Source organism: Emys orbicularis, chromosome 19 (genome assembly GCF_028017835.1).
Source record: "Emys orbicularis isolate rEmyOrb1 chromosome 19, rEmyOrb1.hap1, whole genome shotgun sequence".
Lineage (NCBI taxonomy): Eukaryota > Metazoa > Chordata > Testudines > Emydidae > Emys > Emys orbicularis.
In genome coordinates this window covers 23,323,992-23,351,075 of record NC_088701.1, presented here as the reverse complement: position 1 = coordinate 23,351,075, position 27,084 = coordinate 23,323,992, and the positions used below count along the sequence as shown (strand labels likewise).

General features: G+C 67.5%; 3 protein-coding genes across 3 annotated transcripts; 1 reads left to right on the top strand and 2 right to left on the bottom strand.

Annotated features, from left to right (window-relative positions):
* The first annotated feature begins 3,796 nt into the window (after positions 1-3,796).
* On the top strand, positions 3,797-6,663 carry RDH5 (retinol dehydrogenase 5). The gene is made up of 4 exons (XM_065419413.1): positions 3,797-4,109; positions 4,354-4,612; positions 5,475-5,638; positions 6,350-6,663. Exons 1-4 carry the CDS (start codon positions 3,797-3,799, stop codon positions 6,571-6,573), a joined length of 960 nt encoding a protein of 319 aa, XP_065275485.1. The 3' UTR covers positions 6,574-6,663.
* Positions 6,664-8,599: 1,936 nt separating this feature from the next.
* On the bottom strand, positions 8,600-15,813 carry CD63 (CD63 molecule). Its single transcript, XM_065419515.1, has 8 exons — positions 15,744-15,813; positions 15,410-15,486; positions 10,675-10,863; positions 10,352-10,426; positions 10,035-10,130; positions 9,655-9,804; positions 9,388-9,471; positions 8,600-8,999 (listed from the first exon to the last, which is right to left on the bottom strand). The coding sequence occupies exons 2-8, from the start codon at positions 15,473-15,475 to the stop codon at positions 8,934-8,936; spliced, it is 726 nt and encodes a 241-aa protein (XP_065275587.1). The 5' UTR covers positions 15,476-15,486; positions 15,744-15,813; the 3' UTR covers positions 8,600-8,933.
* A 5,493-nt stretch (positions 15,814-21,306) lies between these two features.
* Positions 21,307-26,726, bottom strand: LOC135892078 (inositol polyphosphate 1-phosphatase-like). Its single transcript, XM_065419772.1, is given in 7 exon segments — positions 21,307-21,796; positions 22,425-22,599; positions 22,916-23,116; positions 23,332-23,392; positions 23,690-23,907; positions 26,583-26,663; positions 26,666-26,726. Coding segments are annotated over 7 exon segments (1,287 nt in total).
* Positions 26,727-27,084: the final 358 nt, after the last annotated feature.

Sequence of the window (27,084 nt, the reverse complement as noted above, 5' to 3'; positions counted from 1 at the left end):
CCCCCCACGCTCGCTGGCCCCGGCTGCACCTCGCCTGGCACCCGCCCAGTGGGAACGGCCCAGCGGTTTGCCCCCTCGGCTGGGTGGGGGGAGCAAGGAAGAAACGACCCGTCCTGCATTGCCCGTGTCCCTGCCCGGGGGACGGGCACCGTCCTGCCAGCCAGCGGGGGTGTTGGGAACCCCGGCCGCAGGCACTTTGCTCTGGCCCTGGGGGCTGCTGGCCCGTCTGGTGCCCTGCCGCAGGGGGGAGCCGTTGGGTGTAGGCCCTGGTGTCACCTGAGCCTCTCACTGGCCTGCAGGTCGCAGCAGGGGGCTTGGGCAGAGGGCGGCTGGGTCGGGGAGGGGGGAGATCCCGTCGCCCCCCCAGCGCAGTGCTGCAGGGGCACTGTGGGGGGCAGGGCAGGAGCACTGGCTGAGGGGGGGGCTTTGCTGGGGAACGGAATAAAATGCATCAGTTAAACCGGAGCAGGCCGTGTGTCAGAGCCTCTGTAAGGGGGGAGTTGGGCGGTAAGGGGAACCCAGCCTCTCCCAGCAGGGGGCGCTGTGGGGGGCGGGGCAGGAGCGCAGGCTGGGGGGGCTCCCAGCAGGGGGCTCTGGGGGGGGGGGCAGGAGCGCTGGCTGGGGGCTCCCAGCAGGGGGTGCTGTGGGGGCAGGGCAGGGTGCTGGCTGGGGGGGAGCTCAGCAGGGGGGGCTGCGAGGGGCAGGGCAGGAGCGCAGGCTGGGGGCTCCCAGCAGGGGTGCTGTGGGGGCAGGGCAGGGTGCTGGCTGGGGGGGAGCTCAGCAGGGGGGGCTGCGAGGGGCAGGGCAGGGCAGGAGCGCAGGCTGGGGGGGCTCCCAGCAGGGGGCTCTGGGGGGGGGGGGGGGCAGGAGCGCAGGCTGTACCGGAGCGTGCCCCATGGGGGAGGGGGAGTTAATGTCGGCTCAGGACTCCCCCCTCCCTGCCCCCAAATCCTCTTTCTTGCTTAAATCCGCCTCTGCGGCTCGTTGAGTCCCGGACAAAGGAGCTGTGTGACCCAGGCGCCGCTAATCCCGCCCCAGCCCCATGCTCAGCACATGCTCCCCGCTCTGATCCCCCCCAGCTGGGCCAGGCCTGGGGGGCGGGTCCCTGCTCCGTGCAGGGCACTGGGGGGCCCCTTTCCCACCCCCTCCCCTGCCCAGGCCGGCCCCATGGCCCCGGCCTGCCCAGCGTGTCCTGGTGTCTCTTCGATGTCACCATGCATGGGGGGGGGAGGGGCAGGGAGCCTGGTTCCCCCCCACCCCCCATATGCCATGAGGGAATTCACCCTGGGGCACCCATCCTACAGCTGGGGAAACTGAGGCACAGGGCAGTCGTGCACCAGCAAGCAGGGTGACTTTACAGACCCCCCGACATTGTGCGGCTCAGTGGGTCCAACATGGCAGGTTCCTGGCGTCTCCTGCCCCCGCCCCCGCCCCCACCCCTGCCCTCACCCCTTCCGTCATGCTCCCTTGGCTTGGCCTGGCTGCCCTGGTCCCCCCCAGAGCCCCCGTTACCCCTCGCTGCCAGGCTGTGGGGCGCGTGCCCCTGACCACCTCTGGGGGCTTGGGGCTCCCGGGGGCGCGCTCGCTACGTGGGTGCAGGGCCCCATTGCTGCAGAGCCGGCCCTGCCCCCCTCCCTGGCACCGCCCGCTGTGCCCAGCTCCTGCTGGCGTGGTGCTGGCAGGGGTTAACGCCGGGCTGGCAAGGCCCGCCCCATGCCGGGGGGGGGGGGCAATCGGCTCTTCCCTGGACTTTGGCTGCAGCAGAACTTGTGTGACTGAGCCCCGGGCAGCAGGACCCAGCCCCGGCCCCAGAGCCGGTCTGAACAGCAGGGAGGTATGTGGGACGAAGGCAGCACAGGGGGTGTGGGCGGGGGGGTGGCAGCTGGATCAGGGCCCAGCTGCAGGGGTGATGCCAGGCGTGTCGGGGGTGAGGGGCGTAGGGGGCAGAGCTAGTGGCTGGTGCAGCAGGGGTCACGGACGGGGCGAGCGGCTCAGCCACTGACCCCCCCCATACCTGTGGGTCGCCCCAGCAGCCCTGGCGTGGCGAGGCTGCATGGGGCCGGGCTTGGGGGGCACTAGCAGGGCTGCTCTTGGAGACTCACCGCGTGTGGGCTGAAAGCCCAGATAGGGCGTCAGGACGCCTGGGTTCCATTCCCAGCCCTGCGCTGGGTCCGTGGGTCAGCCCCTCCCCGTTATGTGCCTCAGTTTACCCACCTGAAACACAAAGTGCCTGCCCACCTTTGGCAGCTGCTGAGGAAGGGCATTTTGCTGCCCGGCCGAGAGGGGGGGGACTCAGCCGCTGCCTGGGGGACCCTCGGGAGCTGTGCTAAGAGGCAGGCAGCTCCCCCCCCCCCCAGCCCCAGAGCGTAGCCCCGCTGTGCCCGCCCGTAGTGGTCCAGCCATTCCTGCATCCCGGTGCCAGGGCTGGCGTGGAGCCAGGGCACCCGTGTGGCCCTCTCAAGGCGCCCGCAGGCCGGGGGCACGACCCTGTTGGCGGGTCTCAGGCCAGCTGGGCCCCTGGGTGAGGGCAGCCTGCCCCTCCGTTAACCCTTCCAACGCTGGCACCAGCGCCTGCTGTGAGGGGGCAGGACCGGGCCTACCAGACGGACCCCAGGGCAGCCCCTGGGGTGAGGGGGAATAACTCAGCTGGGATTTCTGGGCGCCCTGCCCCCCCCCGGGGAGAACTGCAGTGGGGGGGCACAGACTCGGGTGCAGCCCCTGGAGGAGGCACGGACTGGCCCAGCCCCACCTGTGCCAGCCCCCAGGGGCCCTCGCGCCCAGCTCCCTCGAGGGTATGAAACCTCCTCCCTGGCCGGGCCTCTCGCTGTTCAGGGGATTCAGGAGCACGGATCTAATCCCCCTTGGTAATGCCCCCCCCCCCCCAGCCACGGGGCACTGGGCAGCCTGCCCAGCTCTGCCGCCGGGGCCAGGGAACGGGCCCCACCTTCCCCCCTTCCTGCCAGCCACTGCCGGGAGCCCCTCGGTAGAACCCTGGTTCTTGGGGGGGGGGCGCTGGGTCCCCCCCCCTGCGGCTCAGCATGCCCCTCCGGGGGGGAGCAGGCGACGCAGGGGGCCAGGCACCGACACCCCCGGCCAGGGGGATTAGCAGGTACGACAGGAAGCTCCCCCCCCCCGAGCCCCAGGGGGCTTAGAGTGCCCGGGGAGGGGACTGAGCTCTCCCCTCGTGACTGCAGGAGCCAGCGGCCGGGTTCGCTCTGCCCGGCTCCCTGCCCCAAGCCCGGGGGCATATGGCACCAACCGGGGGGCACGCCGCTCTGTGCCTCAGTTTCTCCATCTCTGTAACAGGGAAGAGGCCCCATCCCCAGTGCCCCCGGCCCCTCCCCACGGGAGCCTCTGACGCGCTGATCCCGGCTAATCCCCAGCACGCCCAGCCAAGGCCCATGGCCTACTTCGGGCAGGTTGTCGCGGAGACCGGCCCGTGGGGGGTAAGGGGGAGCCATGGCTGCGGGGGGCTCTTGCCCCCCCCTGGGAGGGCGGCTGCACAGAGCGAGGGGGTGGGGGTGGGGGTCTCCCTGCACCACGGAGTTGCCAAGTGGTAAGTGCCCGCCCAGGCCACGGCCACCCACCGACCCGGCACCTGCCCGAAGCCAGTCGGCTGGAGCCTGGGGACCAAACCCCCTGCTCCGGGCACCCTCCTCACCCTGCCGCAAACACTGTGAATTACTCCGGGAGGGAAGCGGGTGGGAGGGGGCGGGGGACCCAGGACGCCTGGGTTCCTTGCACGACCCCCTCCCCTCCGGCTCTGAGGCTGGTGTGTTTGGCGCAGGTGCCAGCCATGTGGCTCTACGTGGGCCTGGTGGCCCTGGTGTGGGCGCTGGGCTGGTACCTGCGGGACCGCCAGACCCTGGCCAGCGTCCAGGACAAGCACGTCTTCATCACGGGCTGCGACTCGGGCTTCGGGCACATGCTGGCCAAGCGGCTGGACAGGAAGGGCTTCCGGGTGCTGGCCGGCTGCCTGACCCAGAAGGGAGCCGACAACCTGCAGCGCACCAGCTCAGCCGGCCTGCGGGCCACCCTGCTCGACGTGACCAGCAGCGAGAGCATCCAGCGGGCCGCGGCGTGGGTGCAGGCTGAGGTGGGGGAGAAAGGTGAGCGGGGGCGGGGAGCTCCCAGCCTCTTCCAGCAGGGGGCACCGTGGGGAGCAGTGTGGAGGTGCTGGGGGGGGCACCCAGCCAGGGACACCGTGGGGGGCGGGGCAGGAGCACTGGGGGGCTCCCAGCAGGGGGCACCATGGGGGGCAGGAGCTCTGGGGGGGCTCCCAGCAAGGGCACCGTGGGGGGCAGAGGCTCTGGCTCGGGGGGGCTCTCAGGGCAGATCCCGGCTCCCTTCCAGGTCTCTTCGGGCTGGTGAACAATGCGGGGGTGGCAAACCCCATCGGCCCCACTGAGTGGATGCGGATCCAGGATTTCCGGCAGGTTCTGGCTGTCAACACCTTCGGCCTCATCGAGGTGACCCTGGCGCTCCTGCCGCTGCTGAAGCGGGCGCGGGGCCGCGTGGTCAACACGTCCAGTGTGCTGGGGCGGCTCTCGGCCAACGGGGGCGGCTACTGCGTCTCCAAGTACACGGTGGAGGCCTTCTCCGACAGCCTGCGGTGAGCCCCCCACATCCTGCCCCCTTCCCAGCCCCCTTCCCTGACCCCCGGCCCCCTTCCCTGTCCCTTTCCGGCCCCCTTCCCTGTCCCCTCTCCGACAGCCTCCAGTGAGCCCCCCACATCCTGCCCCCTTCCCGCCCCCCTTCCCTGTCCCTTCCCCGACCCCCTGCCCCCTTCCCTGTCCCCTCTCCGACAGCCTGCGGTGAGCCCCCCACATCCTGCCCCCTTCCCAGCCCCCTTCCCTGTCCCCTCTCCGACAGCCTGCGGTGAGCCCCCCACATCCTGCCCCCTTCCCTGTCCTGCCCCCTTCCCCGGCTCTCTGTCAGACAGCCCCCATCCCCGACCCCCTGCCCTGCCGCGCTGGGAGGTAGTGCCCCCTGCAGGGCCCCCCCTCAGAGCAGGCCTGGGTTACCCCCAATCCCTCAACTCTTTGCTGGGAGCCAGGACTCCTGGGTTCTCTCCTGGGCTGTGGGAGGAGAGTGGGGTCTAGTGGTTAGAGCAGGGGGGACTGGGAGCCAGGACTCCCGGGTTCGCTGTGGGAGGAGAGTGGGGTCTAGTGGTTAGAGCAGGGGGGACTGGGAGCCAGGACTCCCGGGCTCTCTCCTGGCTCTGGGAGGGGAGTGGGGGCTAGTGGTTAGAGCGGGGGAGGAGGGGGGAGAGAAGAGAGCCAGGACTCCTGGGTTCTTGCCCTGCCCCCGCATTGATGTGGCACTGGCAGAGTCGGCTCCCTGCTCTGGACACGGAGTTAACGCCTGGGCACCGGCCACTCAGCTCCGTTCCAGATCCGGCCTGTTCCCCGCCCCCTGCCGGCTGTCCTAGGGCTGGGGGAACTTCCCCCGCAGCTCACGCCGGTGCCTTGCAGGCGGGACATGTACCACTTTGGCGTGCGCGTGTCCATCGTCGAACCCGGGTTCTTCAAGACGGCTGTGACCAGCCTGGACGCCATCGAGGCCTCGCTGCAGGAGCTGTGGAGCCAGCTGGTGCCCGAGGCCAGGCAGAGCTACGGGGAGGATTTCTTCCAGCAGTGTGAGTGCTGGGGCCCAGGGCGGCCAGGGCCAACCCCCAGAGCTGGGGCTCTAGTCCCCCCGTGGCCAGGGGCCTCTGGCACTGGGGTGCTCAGGTCACAGGCTGAAGGGGAATGGGGGGCCCCCTTCATCCTGAGAGACCCCCACTCAAGTCACTTACCTGCTACCCTGCCTCAGTTTCCCCAGCTGCAGAACAGGGCTGTGGGGAGACAGCTGAGCCCCTGCACTCCCCACATGGGGCTGCTCTGTGTCCCCCCCCCATCCCCGTGTGTCTCAGTCCAGCCCATGGCCACTGAATGGGGAACCCCTCCCAGCTGCTGGGGTGGGGGCTGCGTGACCCAGGTGCTGCAGAAGCAGAGGTGGGGGGGCATGGCAGGGGGCACAAGAAAAGAATCGCGGCCCTGAGGAGACAGGAAGGGCTGTGCCTTCCACTGGATGCAGGAGCCACCTTCACTTCCTGTCCTAAACTCCCCTGCCCAGTTGCTGCATGGCTGGATAAACACTGCCCCCGCCCCCAGGTGGTTGAATCTCAGCGCCGGGCAAGGGATCCCTGTCTAAACAGCTGCCGTGCTCCACTCCAGAGGTGGCTGCATCTCACTAGTAACACAGAGGTGCCCGGGGCAGGGAGGCAGTGGCCCAGGAGGCAGGAATGGGAGCCACGCATGGGGGGCTGTGCCCGGCCCTGCCTCACCACCCCCTCTCCCCTCCCCAGACCTCAAGGTGCAGCGGCTCATCATGAACTTCATCTGCGACCCCGACCTGAGCAAGGTGACCAGCTGCATGGAGCACGCGCTGCAGGCCAAGCACCCGCGAACGCGGTACAGTGCCGGCTGGGACGCCAAGCTGCTCTGGTTACCGGCCTCCTACCTGCCGGCCTTCCTGGTGGATGCTGTGCTGGCCACGATCCTGCCGAAGCCGGCCCGCCGCAGCCGCTAGCCCCAGCGCTGCACGTGGGGTTTAGCCCAAAGAATGTGATCGGCCCCCGGCCCCCCAAAGCCTGTTGGAAATAAACCGGCCCCCAAAGGACGCCAGGCCCGGCCCGCTCGGCTCGGCTCTGTTCACGTTCCCCCGGGCAGGGACTGGGCAATTCCCCTTCCCAGCCGGGCTTCGCCTCCCGCCAGCCCCCTGCTCAGTGCGACAGCGAGGGGCCTCCTGGGTCTCGCCCCGCTGCTGGGAAGGGAGGGGGCCAGTGGGGCGGGGGTCAGGACTCCTGGGTTCTCAGCCCAGCTGCTGGGAAGGGAGGGGGGGTCAGCTGCTCAAGGGGGCGCTGGGGCCGGGGCGCTGGAAAGCAGGACCCCTGGCTGGGCGAGTCACAGCCAGTGCCCATGCTGTCCTGGGGCTGTGTCACGGACTCACAGATCGTGCCCACTCTTGGCCCCGTGCGGTCAGTGGGGGGTGCCCCTGTTAGTGAGACAGCCCTTCTCGGGGGTCCACTCCACTTCGTCACAGGCTGCAGGCTCTGCCCCTTTTAAAGGGCCAGGCCCACCCGCCCGCAGCTCCCATCCTGTTAGCCCCGGCCCCGGGGCTTGAACCTCCAAAGCTGGAGGCTGGTTAGGTTCCCCCCCTGCAGCCCCACATGTGACCAGCAGGGGGCCCAGCTGGGAGACAGTAAATGTCACGTCCCACTAGCCCTCAATGGGGGCAGCCAAGCCCCAAGCAAAGCCAAGGCTCCTTTGCTAATGGGGGATGGGCTGCTCCCGGGGGGGGGGGGGGGCACAGCTATGGGGCTGCTCCCGGGGGGGGGGGGGGGCACAGCTGGGCCCCTGCCCAATCCAAGCAGGCAGGAGCGAGCTGCTCCCAGCCGAGGGGTGGCCCCAGGTGAGTCGAGCTGTTGGGTCTCAGCTGCATGGCCCATGCACCAGCCTCAAGCAAGGCACGTATGGGTCACGGAGCCCCCCTGCCCGGCCATGGAGCGGGGGGGTCCCCGCGCCCGCTGTGGGGGGCAGAGGGGGCGCCAGGTCCGAGCCCCATGTCTGGTCGGCAGGGGGCCCACGGCCTCACCCCACAACTAGCTGATCCCTGGCCCCAGCCCAGGGGCTCCTGCTGGCTTGGAAAGGGCCAGGCTCTCAGCTGCTCAGCACGCAGGGCCCCCCCCCGCCTGTCTCCACCCAGCCCCCGGGGGCCCCGCTGGCTCCCCCCCCCTTCCTGCTGCAGGAAGCAGGACCCTTCCGGAGGGGAGCGGCCGGACAAGTTTCCATGACAACACTTGCCAGAGACCTCCAGGGGCTGAAAAATATGGAAGGGGGGGAAGGGAGGGAGATGAACAAGTCCAGCCCCCTCCCACTGTGCTTTTTGGGGGGGGGGGGGTCAAACACAGAATCAACCAGCCCAGGCGGGTGAAATTCTTGGTGTGTGGTCACTGGCCCTGGGCTGGAAGGGGGGGGGGGGGGGGGAAGAGAGAGACACAGAGAGGGGCTGGGGACTCATGGGTCAGAGGGAGGGGGGGGGATCACACATGCCCCCCCACTGAGCTGGGCACGAGGCTCCTGGTCCCGCCCCCGCTGCAGCAGCAGAGGGATTAACACTTGTGGGCAGGCCCTGCCCCCCACTCACCATTGACACAGGGGGGGTTGCTCCCCTGGGACCCCCAGCACAGACCCCCCCCCAGGGCATGTGTGGGGGAATCCCCCCCTCCTGGCACTGAGCAGCCCGGGCTGCCCCAGTAACACCTGCTTTGAGCCCGGCAGACGCCCGCATGGCCCCCCGGCTGCGGGGGGTGGGGGCGGGGGTGTGTGCACAGGGGCACTTCGGAAACTGCCTTAACCACCCTCCCACCCCCCAAGAGCTGCCCCTCGGGAGCAGAGCTGGGGGAGGCCCCACCACGGCTTGGGCTTTAAATTCTCGGGGTGGGGTGGGGGGGGAATGTACACCATACGGGACGAGGTCAAATCTCCCCCTTGCCCCCCAAGCCGGGGCCAAAGGACCCAAGAAGCCCCGAGGCAGCAGAACAGAGCGATCTGGGGAAGCTTTTTATTTTCAAAATATTGTGCCCCCCCCCAACATCTTCAAACATATCAACATTCCCCCCTCCCCCCAAAGGCAGAGAACCCCCCCCCGGACTCCCCTCCCCCAACACTGGAGAGGTGGGGGGAGGGGCAGCTAAAGTAAGAAAAGGGGAAGGGGGTTTGGCAAATATTTAAGGCACCTGCTGCCCGTCCATTAGGGGAAATACGGTAACCGCTGAAGGACAGGAGCTGCCCACCAGGGGGCGCTGCGGAAAAAAGGCGGGTCTGACGGCTTAAAGGGGCAGAGCCCCCCCGGAGTCCTGGCTGGGGCAGGACGACCCCGCCCGGCTGCTACATGACCTCATAGCCGCTCCGGATCCCCTTCATGAGGCAGCAGGCAAAGACGATGCCCAGGAGCTGCAAGAGGGGACGAGGAGTCAGGCGACCACGATGCCAACGCCCCCCCCAGCTTTAACCCCCCCACCTGCCGGGCACTGCCCGGCCCTGCGACCTTTGCCCTCCAGCCCATTAGAGGGAGGGGCACCCCCAGCTCACCCCCCAAAGCTCCCCGATTGGCCCCTCAGGGTCCCAGCTCTGTGCCCAGGCCCAGCCGCGGGATCTAGGGAAATTGTCCAGCACCCTGGATTCCCCCACCCGACCCCCAGCACTGCCCGGCCCATCCGGGCTGCCCGTGTCCGGACTCAAGAGCAGGGGTGGGGCATGCCACGGGGCGGGACCAGAGTCCAGGGGCGGGGCCAGCAGGGGGGACCAGGAGCAGAGGGGGCCGGGGCGGGGCCCTCGGTACCTCGAAGAAGGCGATGCCCAGCGCCACGGCCGCCACGATCACGATATGTTTCTTCAGCCAGGCCTCGATGCTCCCCGCACAGCCCTGCAGGGGGAGCCGATGAGGTAGCTCAGAGACCCAGCTGGGACACTGCGAACCCCCCTTTCCCACCAACCCTACCCACACCCGAGCCCTGCCCATCCCCACCAGCTCCAGCTGGGACAGTGTGAACTCCCCTTTCGCCCCAGCCCTGCCCACACATCCCCCCAGCCCCAGGCTGGAACTCACTCGGACATTGATGGTGGTAGCGTTGGGATTGACGTTGCAGGCGTCCATGGTGGCGTTCGCCTGGCAGCAGGATTTGGGGACGCTGTTGTTGCCTTTGAACGGTTCGTAGTTGAACCAGTCTGTGTAGTTATGGGCACCGCAGCAGGAATACTGTCAACAGGGAGAGAACCAGGGGTCAGAACAAGCAGGAGCCATCTGGCCTCAGGGGCGTGAGGTCTAGTGGTTAGAGCAGGTGGCTGGGAGTCAGGACTCCTGGGTTCCCTCCCCAGCTGTGAGAGGGAAATTCGGTCCAGCATTTGGAACTAGGGCCTGCAAATGAGGTCAAAGCATTTGGAACCTGGTCCCCCAAATGAGGTCAAAGGTCACCCCCCCCAACTCACTTTCTTCTGCAGTTCGTCCATGGTCTCCGCTACCAGCGGGTCCTTGCTGTATTTCTTCACGGCATCCTCCAGGCCGCCCTGGAGCACGGTGCGGACCTGGGGGGGAGCAGGGGGGGTCAGAGCAGCCACATGCGGCTCCAGAGGCAGAGCCCAGGGGAACAGGGCTGCCGGGGCCGAGCGCCCCCTTGTGGGGAGGCCCAGACCCAGGCTGAGCCCCACTGGCGATCCCCAGGCAGCCCCAAGAGAAGCCTGCACCGGGGGAGCAGGACCCCCCCCCCCCCCCAAGCGCGGGAGCCACACGGCAGCGAGGTGCCCACCTTGTCCTTGAAGATGTACCCGGCGATGGCAGCCGCGATCTCCACCAGGAAGATACAGGTGAGCAGGACGGCAAACTGTGGGAGAGAGCGGGGTGAGCGGTGCCCCTCAGCCCTGACCCGCAGCCCCCCGCCAGCCCCGCCCCAGGCTCCCTGCCCCCGCATCCGAAACCCTTGTGATGCCCCTGAATCCTGCCCCCCAGCCCCCCACTGGGCTCCCTGCCCGCCAGCCCTAAACCCTTGTGATGCCCCTCAGTCCTGCCCCGCCGGCCCCCCCGCCCCAGACTCCCTGCCCCCCATCTCTGCCGCTGGCCGCGCCCCCTCACCGTGGTGACCATGCAGTAGTTCTCCTTTGAGGCCCCGCAGCAGCCGAAGAAGGAGACGAAGAAGATGACGACGCCCACCACGATGATGACGATGGGGGCGCCCGAGGCCGAAGGGCTGCTCATGATCAGCGTCTTGTTGAGCTCGATCTGCACTAAGATCCCGATGACGATGAGGGCGATGCCGCAGAGCTGGGGGGGAAACGGAGGCAGGTCAACCCCGCGCAGCACCTGGTCAGTGCCCCTCCCCCACACTCACCCCTCCCGGCCCCCAGCTGGCCCTGGGCCCCACCAGAGCCAAGAACGTGCTGCCCACGTCCCCTCTGCTGGATAGCACCTGACCTGCTCAGCCGTGTGTCACAGCCCCGTACCGCTGGCAGCTGATGGGATTCGCCTGTAGCCGGGGTGGCTTTTGGAACGAGGAGCAGGGGGGACGCGAGTGCCAGTCCTGCCATCCTCAGGGAGTTCCTCTATTTGCTACAAGAGCTTAAATGTCCCCCCAGGATCCCAAAGCACACGCCAGGCCATGCTTGAAATGCAGCGACCTCTGGGGCAGGGCATGGCAGCCTCACAGCAGCAGTGCTGGAGAAAGGAGTTCCCTCCCCATCCCACCAGGTCCTGCCCAGTATCCCTTCCCCCTGGTATCCCCTCCTGGGGGAGGGGTTTGGATAGTTCGGGATACCCCCCCAGCCAGGACATCAGGGTTCGCACCCCAAACAGTCCCAGAGTGATGCCATGCAGACACCAGACACCCTGGCAGCATCTCAGACACCAGAATGGGGGGGCAGACACCCCCACCCTAAAGACAATCTGGAGCAAGGGGAGGGGTGAGAACCCCCCCAATAAGGGGGAGATGTGCCAGGTAAGTCCCACCTGCCCCCAGAGAGCAACCCACAGACAGACGCAGGCCCTGCGGCCTCCTTATCTCCTCATCCCATCTGAGGATCTCAAAGCACAAACTCTACTGAACTTCACCTCCTCCACACTCCCATGTACACTACACCCCCCACGTGCTCCCCCCCCCCCCCCGCCAGCCTCCACCCCCTTCCCAAACAGCCCCGCCCGGCCCTATTTACCTTTCCCTGCCCAAGGAACACAGACCCGCAGGTGCGTGGACGCCGCCCACTTGCCGGGGATCAAGGGGCAGAGAGCGCTGCCAGCCCCGGGAGGGGGCACGGGGCAGGGTCATTCCCTGGACACATGGGGGGGGCTCGCCTGGGGCAGAGGCTGGCAGGGACCAAGACGCCCTGGCCCCACTCAGTGGGGGCAGATAGGGTCCGTGGCCCCACTGCCGGGCAAGGGCGACACTGCTCAGCCGCATCACAGGCCCCTACCCCGCCCCTGGCCCCACCCCACTGAGCGGGGGTGATTTGGTACCAGCAGGACAGAGCTGGGGGCACCAGACCATGTGGCTGGGGAGTCAGCACCCCCCAGGTCCAAGTACTGTAACCCCATGGGAGCCCCCCCCCCGGGTATGTGTCCTGTGACTCTGGACCTCCCCTTTCTCCCTGTCAGCCCCCGGGGGGGGGGGGGGTTCCTTGTGCACAGGGGGGTCGGGATCAGCTGGAACCAGCAGGGGGAGGGGCACAGGAAAAAGCCACATGGGCGAATAGGCCCCACCCCCGGGTGTGACCAGGCCTGGGGGTCCCCAACGGGGGAATAACACCCCCCCCCCTTCACCCTGCCCTCCCTGTTCCCCCCCCCAGAGCCCAGCCGCCTTTCTCCTCCTCCAGCCCAGCTACATGGCTGGCAGTGGGGGGGTTGTTAAAGCCGAGCAACTCTGGAGCCTGGGTTTCCGGCCTGGCCTGCTCGCAGGCGGGGTGTGAGTGTCTGTGTGTGCGCGTATTGTGAGGCCTCGCAGGGGGCAGAGGATTCTGGCACCGGCTCTTCGGCTACAGGGCCCGATGCCAAACGCGACCCCCCCCCCCCCCCCGCAGGGCCGGGCGGCTGCCACGTTAGCCCAGCCCTGGCTCAACCCCCGCCCCCATCGCTCAGCGGGACCCAACCGGCCCTGCAACAAACCACCTCCTGCTGCTGCCGGCGAGCTGCCCCAGGGGCAGGCCTGGCCCCCTCACCCCCACCTCCCCGGGGTGGGCTACGGGGGGAGGGGCGGGGAGCCAGGCCTCTGGGGTTCCCGCCCTAGGAGAAGAGCAACATCCAGCGGTTAGAGCAGAGGTGGCTCAGGCCCCCGGGTTCCGGTACCAACTCTGCCATAGTCAGGTCCCTTCCCTGTGCCTCAGTTTCCCCATCTGCCGAATGAGGCCGCTCCACCTTCTGGAGCCTTATTCCCTGGTGGGTTTTTTTTTTTTGGAGGGGGGGGGGCAGCACAGGGCGCCAGTCAGAGACCCCGAGCCGAAGTCCTTTCAGTGACGTTCCATCCACCAGGATCCCCACCCCGGGAAAGCCCCATGTTCTCTGCCCAGGTGTGTTTACCTGTCGGGGAAGGTAAACAGAGCGGCCAGCTTGCCTGCCTGTGCAAACACCGGGGACGCTCCCCTGAGCTACTCACCGAGGACGGGCTGGGCCGGGCACCACTGGCGCTGCCCCACGTCCCTGCCGCGCCAAGGGGAGATACAGACACAGCCACTGGGGTCACAAGGGCCACTGCTGTGCCAGGCTCTCCTCATTCCCCCGGCTCCAGCCCACGCCCACCGCTGAGCCCGACTGCGGGCACCTGGGCCATATCCCTGGCACCATGGGCACTCCAGCACCGCCCCGGGATTCCCCGGTGCCAGCAGGTCGGCAGGGTCCCCTTGCCAACCTCTGTGGGACAGTGGCCAGGGCTGGGCACATGCCCCCTCCCCCGGGACCTCCCTGGCTGGGTGGGGCTGGGACAGGAGGCTCTGGCTCCTTCCCACCATTGAGCAAGTGAGACCCCCCCTGCGAGCCGCTCCTCCCGCCTACGAGGGGTGACTCAGCCCCCCGTTCCCAGCAGGACGCGCCCTCCCCCTCCGGCCAGTTCCGTTGGGCAATCACTGCCCGATTACGATCGACGCCCGGAGCCGTTAGGCGCTGCCCGGGTCTTTCCCCACCAGCCACTTCCCCTGGGCACATGACGGCCGGCTGTGATAGCATCTCCCTCGGGGCGGGGAGCCCAGCACCACGACAGGCCCCCTCCGCGCCCAGCTCCCGGGACCACGGCCCCCGAGGTCACTGGGTCACGGACAGGCCGTGGCAGCGTCAGCAGAGGTGTCAAGGGGCGAATGGGCCAGGGAGGCCCAGTTCCCCGGGGGGAGGGCGCATCCAACTTGGGGGTTGGACTAGATGACCTCCTGAGGTCCCTTCCAACCCTGATATTCTATGATCTGTCCAGGGCAGGCGAGGCCAGCCCTGAATACGCTGCCGTGCGGCCCGGCATAAAGTCTCCAGCCGCTCTTGGAAAAAAATTCGTATGATTCACTCACTGCCTTGGGGCGTTACCCCTGAAACCTAATGCTGGCTGGTTATAGGTCAACAGTGCAGCTGCTGGGCTATTAGCAACAAATCACCAGCTGCTGGGGGGGGGGGGGAGAAGAGGAACAAGACACACCTTCCCTAGCTGACTCCTGTTTAGGATTAGCTGCCCAGCCCCCCACCCCCCAAATCCACACACCCCAAATAAGTCAGTCGCTCCCAAGCAGGCACCTTCCAGATTTCTTGCCCCGGAGCACCAGAAAAAGCCTCATGGCCCAATCAACCATCCCTTGTGCCCCACCCCAGCGGAGAGCCGGGAGCAGCCAGGGAAGGCCCTGTCGCCTCACCTACAATTCTGGGCTGGTTTGCACCCTCCAGACACATTAAATGGAAACTCCTGTAACCCAAGGGCGTGAGCTGGGCGGTGCCATCGCTAGCCAAGGCCTGTACGAGGCGGCGGCACTAAGCTCTCTGCCAAGTAAAGTCAGAACCCCAAGCCTGTTGTCATAGACCCCATACTGCAAACAGGCAGGGGAGAGTCCCGCATGCTGGAATGGCAGGGCTTCTGGTCCTGGGCGACCTGGGGTCACTGTGGCCACGAAGGTCTGAGTGGCACCAGGTTTGTGACAATACTAGCCAACTTCCTCGCCTCCCAGGCCCCAGTGTGAGGCCGATGTTCTGTGAGTTTGTAGGGCCCTTTGGAGCCCCCATTAGCCACCAAGAGCTGGGCCGCAGCTAGCCCATGTCCTGCCCCCACAGCAGGGAAAAGGAGCCTCTTTGGGGCTGGGCCAGAACCAAGAACCCGGCTCCGAACTTCAGAACGGCTCAGGGCTGGGAGTCGGAATCTCCCTGGTCTCACTAATGAGCCAAACTGGCCCCTTGGCCCCACACATCAGCCCCAGCCCGGGCCCATCTAGCCCGGCCTCCAGCCTGCCAGTGAGGGGGACAACCAGCCCCCGGGGACCTTCCGCCCAGCCCCACCCCAGGTTAGGCCCAGCTCATGCCCTGCCACAGAGGGGGGTCAGCCCCCCACATCCTGAGGGACCCAACCCCCCCACCTGCCACAGCCCCTGTCCATGGGGAGCCCCACTCGGTCCAACTCCAGGGATGCAGTTTGCAGCTGACCCTGGGGAGTCTCCAGCCTGTCCCCCCCCCCGCAGAGCTGGGCTGGACCCTGGGACCTCCCAGCCATGGCTCAGCCCCCCAGATCCCCGCCAGCAATGGGGCAGGGAGACACGCCCATGGGCGCTGGGGGACACTTGGGGGTGGGGGTGACGCAAACAGGAGCCGGCTCGTGTCACCCCGAGGGAACGAGGGGTGCGGGGGGGGGGCAGGCCCGACTCACCCAGAACAAGAAGTTGAAGAAGAAAACCAGGAACTTGACGCATTTCATGCCGCCTTCCAACGCCATGGCGCCCGGTGCTGGGGAGGGACAAAGCGCTCAGAGCCGCGGGGGGGGGAGGGGGGATGCGGAGCAGCGCCCCCCGCCGCCGCCCCAGCCGGGCCCCCCACCCCGCCGGAATTCCCACCCCCCCCGGGCCACCCAGCCCGGCCCCGCCCGCCGGATCCCCCCCTGCCGCCCCTCCGCCTCGGCCCAGCCGGGCCCCCTTCCAGGGCCCCCCCAGCCAGCCCCCCGGCTCCCCCCTTCCCAAAGCGCCCGAGACGAGCCCCCCCCTCACCTCGGTCCCCCCGAAAGCCGCGGCCGCTCCCTGCCCCAGCTCCTGCCTCTGCCCCGGGACGCAGCTCCGGTCACTTGACTGCTCGGATCCACGCAGGTAGCGGGAGGGGCCCCGGCACCACGTGACCCCTGTGAGTCAACAGGAAACCCGCGTGGGCGTGGGGCGGCCCCGGCCCCGCCCCGTCCCAGCCCCGGCTCCAGGGGCCCCGGTTAACCCACCCCGCGGCCGGGCCAGCCCCGCGAACCCCGGGATCTGCCCCCCCCCACGCGCGGCCCCCACGCCGGAAATGGGGGGGCGGGGGCAGCCCGCTATTGCTGGCGCCTCTGCGGGCGGAGGGGGCCCTGCGGGTCGGGGTCCGCGCTCAGCCCCCATGGGGGGCTGTTTGACTTTGTCCCCTGGAAAGCGCCCCACAGCCCCCACGTGACCTGAAATCCCCCCCCCCTCCGGAATTAACAGCAACTTCCTCCATCTCCAGGGCCACACAGCTGCTGAGGCCGGAGCAGCCGAGCTGCGGCCCTGGGTCAGACAGGCCCCATCTCGCCCCAGATCCCATCATCCCCCGCAGCCCTGCCCCAGCTTTGGGGGAGAGCCCAGAACAGGGCAGCTGGACGAGCCCCCGTGTCCCCTCCTGGCGGTCAGAGGTTTAGGTCGCCCCGACGTGGCTGCGGCCCTGCCCGTGAACTGACCCAGTTATACTTTGGGCCTTCACAACATCCCCTGGCGAGGAGTTCCACAGGTTAACTGTGCATTGCATGGAAACGCACTGCCTCTCGCTTGTAGGAAACCTGCTGCCTGTTCACTTCATTGGCGACACCAGGGAAAGGGCAAATAACCCTCCCTAGTCACTTCCTCCCTTTCACTGCGGCTGGGTCTCTGAAAACACCCAGTGGGCAGTGGCTGTCAAAAAAGCAAACAGAATGCCGGGAATCATTAGGAAAGGGATAGATAAGACAGAAAATATCATGTTGCCTCTGTATAAATCCATGGGACGCCCACACCTTGAATACTGCGTGCAGGTGTGGTCTCATCTCAAAAAAGAGATATTGGAATTGGAAAAGGTTCACAAAAGGGAAACAAAATGATGAGAGTTTGGAATGGCTGCCATATGAGGAGAGATTAATAAAACTGGGACTTCTCCGCTTGGAACAGAGATGACTCAGGGGGGATCTGCTAGAGGTCTATACAATCATGACTGGTGTGGAGAAAGTAAATAAGGGAGTGTTATTTACTCACAACACATGAACTAGGGGTCACCAAATGAAATCAATAGGCAGCAGGTTGTGAAGGCCACGACAATAACAGGGTTCAGAAAAGAACTAGATAAGTTCCTGGAGGACAGGTCCATCAATGGCTACTAGCCAGGCTGGGCAGGGATGGGGTCCCTGGCCGCTGTTTGCCAGAAGCTGGGAGTGGGCAACAGGGGATGGATCACGTGATGATTCCCTGCTCTGTTCATTCCCTCTGGGGCCCCTGACACTGGCCGCGGTCGGCAGACAGGACACTGGGCTGGATGGACCTTGTGTCTGACCCAGTCTGGCCGTTCTGATGTTCTCCCTCCCAGCCTGATTTTCTCGCCCTCTCTCCTATCCCCCCCTCAGTCATCAGTCCTGGGACAGGAGCCGTTCCAGCCCTGGGATCATCTTGCTGCTCTGGGCAGTTTAGCTAGGCCCATCTGGGATGGGACCCAAACCGCCTCGGCCGCTGAGCGCTGGGTTCGAAGGGGCTGGGAGCCGGAAGCCGAACCAGACAAATTAGTTACAAATTAACCCTAGATTGTTAAGGGGGGGGATTAGGCCCTGGCCCCACCTCCCCGGGGCAGAGGGAGGAGAACCTGGGGTCTCTCCGGCCCCTGCACGGCGGTAGAACAGCGTCCACCCCAAATCGATAGTTCACCCAGGCCCTAGAGTGAGGCTTTTCCGCACCGCCGGCCCCCCTCCCGGGAGGATCACATCCAGCCCCTCCTAGCCTGGCTGGGGGGGCTCTGCTCTGGGACCAGGTGATTCTCCCAGGGCTGAGCGGGGCATGGGGCGCAAGGAGCTGGTTTGCCACGCGGCTGCCAGTGCCTCGTGGGGCTGGGCAGCTGTCCAGGGAACGCAGCTCCGGCGTGGAAGCAGGCGGCCTGCGGGAGCGAGAGCTGGTTTCCCTTGCAGATAGCGCGGTCCGGAGCACGACAGCCTGTGGCAGGTGCAGGAGCCGACAGCGCCGGGGGCTGAATCGCCTGCTCCAGGAAGCCTTTGAGCCCCCGTACCGCTGAGCCAGCCAAGTTTAGCCATGTGGGAGGACAGCGGGGGAGCCAGGACTCCTGGGTTCTGTCCCAGGTCTTGGAGGGCTAATGCTCCAATGACTGGTGCAGGGGGCTGGGAACCAGGACTTCCAGGCTCCACTGCCAACTCCACCCGCCTCGCTGCGTGACCCTGGGCAGGTCACTGGCTTGTTCCGTGCCTCAGTTTCCCCCTCTGGGGAATGCAGACAATGCCAGGCTGTTGTCGAACTGCCTTGTAAAGTGACTTCATTTTACCCAGGAAAGTCCCTGGGTGCTGGGCTGGCGTCAGCCCGGACAGGACAAACCTTCCTTTATGTCCCCGTTGCAATGGCAGGCCCAGTTCAGTCTCGGGGGGGGGGGGGGGGCTGTCAGTTAGGGGCAGGACCTTGGTTTTAAATGTCTCCCTCATACCCTTGTGTTTTATGGCCTCCATCAGGGCATTACAGAGAGACCATCCCACCCACCACCACGATCAGCCACCAGCAGCGTGTGGTCTGGGCCCTTGGGCCGCGGGCACTCTGCCTGCTGCCCACGGCTCGGGCCGGGCGAGGAGCTGGAGCGTGACTTTAGTATTTGTAGTGTGTAGTGCCTAGCGGTCCCACCCGAGACCAGGGCCCCCCGTGCCAGGCCCGGCACAAACACAGAGGAGGAGCCAGCCCCTGCCCAGAGAGCCTGACCCCTAACTCGATAGGCCAGGGGATCAGGGCACTGAGGCCCAGAAAGATTTGGTGACTTGCTCACGGTGGGTGCAGAGCTCAGAAATGACCCCAGGTGAGCAGTTAGACCTGGAAACAGCGTCCCCTAGAGGGGAAAGGCCCATGCCCCATTCCCAGCACCCCCCCAGCCAGCCAGGCCCTACCCTGGGGCTGGATCACCCCCTGGAGAGGTGCGGCCCATCGCTCCAGATTAGATAGCAGCAGGGTGAGGTGTACGGCAACTCCTCCCTCCTGCCCTGCCCAGGGACAGCTCAGCGCTGCCAGGTCGGGGAGCCCCAGGGCACGGGCTGCCTGGAGCCAGGACTCCTGGGTTCTATTCCTACCTCTGTGCTCACAGACTAGGTCACCCTGGGCAGGTCCCTTCTCCTCCCTGCGCCTCTCTCCCCACCCCCGCTGCTCACCTCTGTACAGCTGGGCCCAGAGGGCAGCCTGCCCGCCTCTGCGTCCAGCTCCCGGCACCCCCCGCTCGGGCCTGAGCCAAGGGGCCTGGAGCAGGACACCCCCCCCAGCGGGTCCCAGGGGAGCTTGGGGGCAGTGGGGTGCCCAGAGATGCTGGGGGCTGGGACCTGCATGCCAGGGAAGAAGGGAAGAGCCAGCGACCCCGGCGAGCTCCCTGCCACCCCACTCCCTGGCAGGCCCCCTCCAGGAGCTCCCAGCGCCCTCGGCAGGCCCTGAGTCCCAGCCTGGGCTCGGCTCTGCAGGTCTCACACACGCCAAGGCTGGGCAGCAGGGCAGGGGTCCGGGGACTCCGCTGCTGGGGTGGGGCAGGGGGCCTGGATAGGACAGTTACCTGTTCTGTAACTGGCATTCTTCGAGATGTGTTGCTCCTGTCTATTCCACTGTAGGTGTGCGTGCTCGCCCCGTGCACCGGTGCCGGAAGTTTTTCCCTTAGCAGCATCCATAGTGGGGGAGCCCCGCTGCGACCCCTGGAGTGGCGCCGACACATCGCGCCATAAAGGGGGCTGCGCGCTCCCCCCACCCTCAGTTCCTTCTTGCCAGACAACTCCGACAGGGGAAGGAGGGCGGGATGTGAAATAGACAGGAGCAACACATCTCGAAGAACACCAGTTACGGAACAGGTAACTGTCCTTTCTTCTTCGAGTGATTGACCCTGTGTATTCCACAGTAGGTGACTCCAAGCTATCCCTGACGGAGGTGGGTAGGAGTTCTGAATGATAAGTGTTACGGGTTACCCGGGCGGAGCACCGCCCTACCAAACCCGGCGTCATCCCTTGCTTGGGAGACGATCGCATAGTGCGATGCAAAAGTGTGGACAGAGGACCACGTAGCAGCCCTGCAGATGTCCTGAATAGGGACATGAGCCACCTAGGCTGCTGACGAGGCGAGAGCTCGGAGTCGGATCTCACGCTCCTTCTTTGTTCGCGGCTTGAAGGAGCGGCAAATTTTACACTTCTCACTAGTGTGAGCCTCGCCCAGACAGCGAAGACACGGAGCGTGTGGATCGCTTCTGGGCCTAGAGTTGTGACAAGAGTCGCACGACTTGAAGCCTGGGCCACGGGGCATGCCCCGAGCCAGGCACCAGCGAAAGAAAGTTCAGTGAGACTGGACACCACCAAGGCTATAAACACTGCAGCCAAGGCTGGAGCACAACGTTCCGACTACCTTCACTGGCGGCAAGGAGGAACTGAGGGTGGGGGGAGCGCGCAGCCCCCTTTATGGCGCGATGTGTCGGCGCCACTCCAGGGGTCGCAGCGGGGCTCCCCCACTACGGATGCTGCTAAGGGAAAAACTTCTGGCACTGGTGCACGTGGCGAGCACGCACACCTACTGTGGAATAGACAGGAGCAATCACTCGAAGAAGAAGCCGTACTGTCCCGACCCCCCTGACCAGCCAGCGGGGGCAGCTGCCAGGGCCCTGCTGGGGGCCTGGCCCCCGAGCTCACTGCTCATCCAGGGGAAGAGGCCCCTGCCCTGGGCAAAGCCCACCCTGGCTCGAGAGGGGACTGCCCGGCTGGGCAGAGGGGGGGAACGTTTCCTAACCAGCAGGGTTTATACAGCCCGGCTGCTCCTGCCCCCTGCTGGCTCTGGCTGGTAGCATAGCATGGGGCCTGCTGCCGTGCCCAGAGGGGTCTGGTGCAGTGTGCCCCGCCCCCCCCCCCCAGTCCCAGAGCCCCCCAGGGCCGGGTTAGAACCCGGTGCCCCAGGAGCACCAGCCGGGCAATAGCTCTGGAGATGGGGCTGCCGGGGCAGGGGCCTGGCCCGGGGCGAAGGAGGGAGAACAGATGAAAGGCGAGAGGGCAGGAATGGAAACGCACTGTTTAATGGGGGCCAGGCAACACCCCCTGCGGCGGAGGCTGGCACAAGCGGGCGCCCACAGCACTAGCAGAGGGGGGTGGGGCTGGAAGGATCCGGGGGGGAGGGGAGGTGGCACCTCTCTGGGGCCTTTGCCCCATGCGTCAGGTCTGCGGCACCTGCCAGGAGCAGTGGCTGCCTGCAGCCCCCTGCCCCCCCTCCGAATGGTGCTGCCAACCTCACCCCTTCGCGCCCTTGGGGCCAGACTGCCCCCACCCCCACACCCAGAGGCGGAGCCAGCCCTCCCCCCCGCAGGGCAGTCCCCTGCGGGTCACAGGGCTGCAGTAGCCAGAGTGGCCAGCACCACCTCCAGGTGTTCACGGTGCATGAAGGCCACCAGGCCGCCCCGGTTGGCCCAGCGCTCGGCCCCCACGGCGCCCCCCGCAGGCTGGTTGTAGGTCAGCTCCGGCAGTGCCCCCCGCTGGCCAGCACGCCAGGCCTGCAGGGCAGCCTCCAGGTCCACCATCCCTCCGCCCAGGGCCCGCAGGATGGCATGGGGGGCACACGAGTCCCACTTGAAGGTGCTGCCCTCTGAGAGGACGTAGGCCTCAGCCAGCCCCAGGATCACACATAGCATCTTGTAGCCGGCGCCCGAGGCGAAGCGCAGCCGCTCTCCATACAGCGGCCTCAGCGCCCGCTGGATCGCCAGCGTCTCGCTGCTGCTCAGGACGACGCAGGGCTCGGGGCGCAGCGGGGGCCGGCGCAGCGAGGACAGGCTGGTGCCCTGGTACGAGATGCCCCAGTGATACACACCCTGCCACCTGCAGACAGGAGAACACAACAGGACAGCACCAGCTGCGACAGGGAGCTGATGGCAGCTGCTCAGGAGAGGAGCTCGGGGCTGTGGGAGTGGGGAGCCCAGGGCTGGGCTAGCAGGGGCTGCGGGTCGGGAGTGAGGGGCACCGGAAGAGCTGGGGAAGGGGGGAGCCCAGGGCTGGGCTAGCAGGGGGATGTGGGTTGGGAGTGAGGGGCACCAGCAGAGCTGGGGACAGGGGGGAGCCCAGGGGTGGGAGAGCAGGGGGCTGCGGGTCGGGACTGAGGGGCACTAGCCGAGCTGTGGGGTGCAGGGTTGGGACTGGGGGACACCAGCAGAGCGTGTGTGGGAGAGGGTCACACACACCCTGGGGGGGTCCCTGCCATGAACTGAAGCTGATCAGAGGTAACCAGGAGCCTCAGAGCCAGCAGCCACTGGCAAAGCAACCCCCCCACCCCCTTCTCTCTGCCCCAGTCCCTGGGGGAAGGGTGGGGTTGGTGCAGGCCAAGGGCTCCACCTAGTGGCCTGCCCCATGTGGGTTTCCCCAGCAAGGTCCTGCAGCTGGGGCGCCTGCAGACCCCCCGAGCCCAGGACGTGCCCAGGGCAGGGCTCAGGAGAGATCCGGGGGTGAGTACCTGTGGGTGAGGGGGTCCTCCCGGAAGAACGGCTCGTTGATGACCCCCAGGACCGGGTCCCCCGAGCTGCGGTCGTACGCCCCAATGAGCACCAGCGCCGAGCACAGCCCGGACGGGCAGATGCCACCGATGGGCGTCACGTGGGCCTGGCCGCGGATGTACTGATTGGTGGAGTCTGCCAGAGAGAGATGGCATCAGAACCAGGCTCCGAGCCCCGCCCAGGGCAGAGCGCAAAGCCACGTGGCTCCCTTTGTCCTCGCCTTGCGGGCCACCGGGCAACAAGTTCTCTGGGCCTCAGCACGACTGGCGCTAACTGGTGTTCTCAGCCCTAGAGCTGGGGATGTGGGGTCCCTCCAGGGCAGGGAGGAGCCACCTTGGGGGTGGGGCCATGGGTCAGCACCTTTTCCCAGCCCCAGGACACCCTAGTTGGTCAGCTGCTCCCGGCGCCCCCTGGTGTCGTGCTGGGGGATGGCAGCGAGGGCCCCCCTTACCGATGGGGTCGATCCAGATGGCTAGTCTCTCCGGGGGGATTGCCAGCGCCACTGCGTCCAGCGCCGGGTCCTGCAGCGCCACCTCCTGGTGGATGGCGGCTGCCAGCAGCTCGGCCGCCGGCTGGTTCCGGTCCAGGATTGTAAAGAGCAGCGAGGCCGTGTCCTGCTGGGTCGCACACACCTGCACCACCAGGGTCTCTCCTGCGGGCGGACAGGCTTAGCCAGACAGGGCAGGCTCAGGGGCCCCCAGTACAGTGTGAAGTGGGGGGACCCCCCACCCCAGTACAGGACCAGCTCAGAGCCCTCCCCACCCCATGCTGGGGCAGGCTGCGTGGGAGACCAGGGACTCCACTCTGCAGGGTACAGCGCCCCCCGCTGGTAGCTCCGTCCCGTGCCCATGCCGCCGAGTCACTCACCGAGGCTGTTCTCAAACTGGTTGGACTCCTCCCCGCCGATGTGGCCATGCAGCTCCGGGAACTGAAAGAGACGGGGGGGGGGGGGGGGGGAGGGCTCAGGGCAGCACAAACGCCTTGTCTCAGGCCCATGAGACTCCATCTCCCTTGGTCTAGGGGTGAGGGGATCCTGGAGCGGGGTGTCCATTGATGGGGATCTAGGCAGCTCCTTGCCTCAGGGCTAAGATGTCCTCCCCATGCCCCCAAGGGACACCCCCTGTTCCCGCCTAGGCACCACCCCCACCCCCTGGCGGTGCTATTTGGATGCAGTCGGGCAGGCGGAGAGGAGAGGCCCCCAGCCCCGCAGGGCGCCCACGGGTACCTCCTTGCCCACGTCGTGCTTTATGACCTCCTGGATGAGCACGTCCGCCAGCGTCTTGAAATCCTGCACAAACTTCTTGTTCTTGTCGGTGCCCGTCTTCTCCTCGATGAGCAGCTGGAAGAGCGCCTCCTCCTGGCGGCACAGCTGGGCGATGCGGGCCGACTTCTCCGACACCCCCACCAGGCTCTTCAGCAGGGCTGCCATGGTGGAGCGGGGGTCTGGAAGGGAGGCAGGGATAGATGGCACCCCGGATCCCCCTACACCTTCCCAAAGGCCAAGAGAGACCAGAGCCCACCAGAAGGGGAAAAGGAAAGTCCAGTGGTTAGAGGGCGGGACTGGGGGAGCGGGGCTCCCAGGTCCATGGGGAAGGGAAGCGGGGCTAGCAGGCGAGCAAGGGGCTAGAAGCCAGTTCTGTGCCTGATCCGCTGCACGACTTTGGACAAGTCCTGTCTCCAGCGCTCAGTTTCCCCTCCGAAATGGGGAGAGATGAACCTTGTCTCCCCCTCTCATGGGGCTGCAGGGCAGGCAGGAGTGGGGCCAGGACCACCACCCGGCATCGCGGTGCCGAAGGGGTTAACAAAACCCGGCTCAGAATAGCTGGGTCTAAAGCAGCAGCCGGGGAGTTGCTCTGAGACGGGGGAGCCGCCTGCCAGGCGGGGCAGGGCTCACCCCAGCTCCAAAGGTTTCTGTGAGAGGCACATGCCAAAATTAACCCAAACTGCTACCAGATGTGACAGAGGCCAGGCCAGGCCGAGTGCCAGAGGGCAGGGGAACGCCACAGGGACTCTGGCCCGGCCTGGGGCCGTGGATCGACCCATGGGGACTCTGGCCCGGCCTGGGGACGTGCCATGGGGCCGTGGATCAACCCACGGGGACTCTGGCCCGGCCTGGGGACGTGGATCGACCCACGGGGACTCTGGCCCAGCCTGGGGACGTGCCATGGGGCTGTGGATCAACCCACAGGGACTCTGGCCCGGCCTGGGGACGTGAATCGACCCATGGGGACTCTGGCCCGGCCTGGGGACGTGCCATGGGGCTGTGGATCGACCCACGGGGACTCTGGCCCAGCCTGGATCGACCCACGGGGACTCTGGCCCGGCCTGGGGACGTGCCATGGGGCTGTGGATCGAGCCACAGGGCTCCGGCCCGGCTCGCTCCCCCACGCAAAGTTTCCTTCTGGGGGATGCTGCCTTTGGTGCCAGGGCAGAGCACTGGGCCAAGCTGGCAGCGTGTGGGGGAGGGGAAGGAGACTGGGGCAATTCCCCCGGCCCCTCCTGTTGCCCCCCCCCTCGCTGGCTTGGAGGGGGCGAGGCAGCTGGTGGGGAACAGCACTGGCAGGGGTCGGCTGGGAGACCCTCCCCCACCGGTGCCATGGGCCTGCCCCATCAGAGCCCTGGGCTCCCCAGGGGGGGCAGCCCCCTCCCCCTGGGCCATACAGGGCCAGCAGCGCATACAGCTCCCTGGCCCGGGCCCCACAGAGACCCCTCCCCCTTCCCTCCAGGGGCGACCCCACCCTGCCTGAGTCAGGCGCCCACCTGGCCCCACATTAACCCCTTCAGTGCCGAACAGCATCCCAGGCCGGAGCCAAGCCAAATGGCGGCAGCGGCAGCAGCCTGTGACCTGCCCCCCCAGCCTGTCAGCTCCCCCCAGCCTGTGACCTGCCCCCCCCCCCAGCCTGTCAGCTCCCCCCCAGCCTGTGACCTGCCCCCCCAGCCTGTGACCTGGCCCCCAGCCTTCGACCTGGCCCCCCAGCCTGTCAGCTCCCCCCCAGCCTGTGACCTGCCCCCCCAGCCTGTGACCTGCCCCCCCAGCCTGTCAGCTCCCCCCAGCCTGTGACCTGCCCCCCCAGCCTGTGACCTGGCCCCCCAGCCTTCGACCTGCCCCCCCAGCCTGTCAGCTCCCCCCCAGCCTGTGACCTGCCCCCCAGCCTTCGACCTGCCCCCCCAGCCTGTCAGCTCCCCCCAGCCTGTGACCTGCCCCCCCAGCCTTCGACCTGCCCCCCCAGCCTGTCAGCTCCCCCCAGCCTGTGACCTGCCCCCCCAGACTGTCAGCTCCCCCCAGCCTTCGACCTGCCCCCCCAGCCTGTCAGCTCCCCCCCAGCCTGTGACCTGGCCCCCCAGCCTGTGACCTGGCCCCCCAGCCTTCGACCTGCCCCCCCAGCCTGTCAGCTCCCCCCAGCCTTCGACCTGCCCCCCCAGCCTGTGACCTGCCCCCCCAGCCTTCGACCTGCCCCCCCCAGCCTGTCAGCTCCCCCAACCTGTGACCTGGCCCCCAGCCTGTCAGCTCCCCCCAGCCTGTGACCTGCCCCCCCAGCCTTCGACCTGCCCCCCCAGCCTGTGACCTGCCCCCCCAGCCTGTCAGCTCCCCCCAGCCTTCGACCTGCCCCCCCAGCCTGTCAGCTCCCCCCCAGCCTGTGACCTGCCCCCCAGCCTGTGACCTGCCCCCCAGCCTTCGACCTGCCCCCCCAGCCTGTCAGCTCCCCCCAGCCTGTGACCTGCCCCCCCAGCCTTCGACCTGCCCCCCCAGCCTGTCAGCTCCCCCCAGCCTTCGACCTGCCCCCCCAGCCTTCGACCTGCCCCCCCAGCCTGTCAGCTCCCCCAACCTGTGACCTGGCCCCCAGCCTGTCAGCTCCCCCCAGCCTGTGACCTGCCCCCCCAGCCTTCGACCTGCCCCCCCAGCCTGTGACCTGGCCCCCAGCCTTCGACCTGCCCCCCCAGCCTGTCAGCTCCCCCCCAGCCTGTCAGCTCCCCCCCAGCCTGTGACCTGCCCCCCCAGCCTTCGACCTGCCCCCCCAGCCTGTCAGCTCCCCCCAGCCTGTGACCTGCCCCCTCGAGTGCAGCATCGTGCCGCTCCTCGCCGGCCCACTACCCCCCGAGCCCCGGCCCCCCCGTACCCGCCGGGCTCAGGGATGCTGCGGCCGCTCGCGGGCGCTGACGGATCACGGGTGGGATCGTCCCGACACCCCCGCGAGGGCGGGTCCCCGCCCGGCCATGTGACGCCGCGGGGTTAACCCCTTCGGGGCCGGGCTGCCCCACATCCCCCCGCGCCAGGTGCTTGGGCGTCGAGGCCGGGAGTTCCCGGGTTTGGATCGGAGCCTCCGCTCCAGGCCCTGGCCGTGCCCCCCCCCCCCCCCCCGCTAGTCACAGGGGTTATCGCTGGGGAAATCGAGGCACGGAGGGGGGGGGGGGTCCGGCCAGTCAGCGCAGAGCCAGGAATAGAACCCAGGAGTCCTGAGTCCAGCCTCCCTCCCAGGACCCCACCCCCCTGCCAGGGCCGGGAACAGAACCCAGGAGTCCGGGGTCCCCCTCGCCCCCGCCAGAGCTGGGAATAGAACCCAGGAGTCCGGGGTCCCGCCCCTCCCCCGCCCCATTCGCAGGGTCCGGACCCTCGGGCTG

Excerpts from the sequence above, each read along its gene's own strand:
- CD63 (XM_065419515.1), bottom strand. The coding sequence starts at position 15,475 with ATGGCGTTGGAAGGCGGCATGAAATGCGTCAAGTTCCTGGTTTTCTTC. Across the intron at positions 10,864-15,409 it reads TCTTCAACTTCTTGTTCTGG|CTCTGCGGCATCGCCCTCAT; the intron begins GTGAGTCGGGCC and ends TTTCCCCCCCAG. Across the intron at positions 9,805-10,034 it reads TGGACGAACTGCAGAAGAAA|TATTCCTGCTGCGGTGCCCA; the intron begins GTGAGTTGGGGG and ends CCCTGTTGACAG.
- RDH5 (XM_065419413.1), top strand. The coding sequence starts at position 3,797 with ATGTGGCTCTACGTGGGCCTGGTGGCCCTGGTGTGGGCGCTGGGCTGG. Across the intron at positions 4,110-4,353 it reads GGCTGAGGTGGGGGAGAAAG|GTCTCTTCGGGCTGGTGAAC; the intron begins GTGAGCGGGGGC and ends GCTCCCTTCCAG. Across the intron at positions 4,613-5,474 it reads GCCTTCTCCGACAGCCTGCG|GCGGGACATGTACCACTTTG; the intron begins GTGAGCCCCCCA and ends GGTGCCTTGCAG.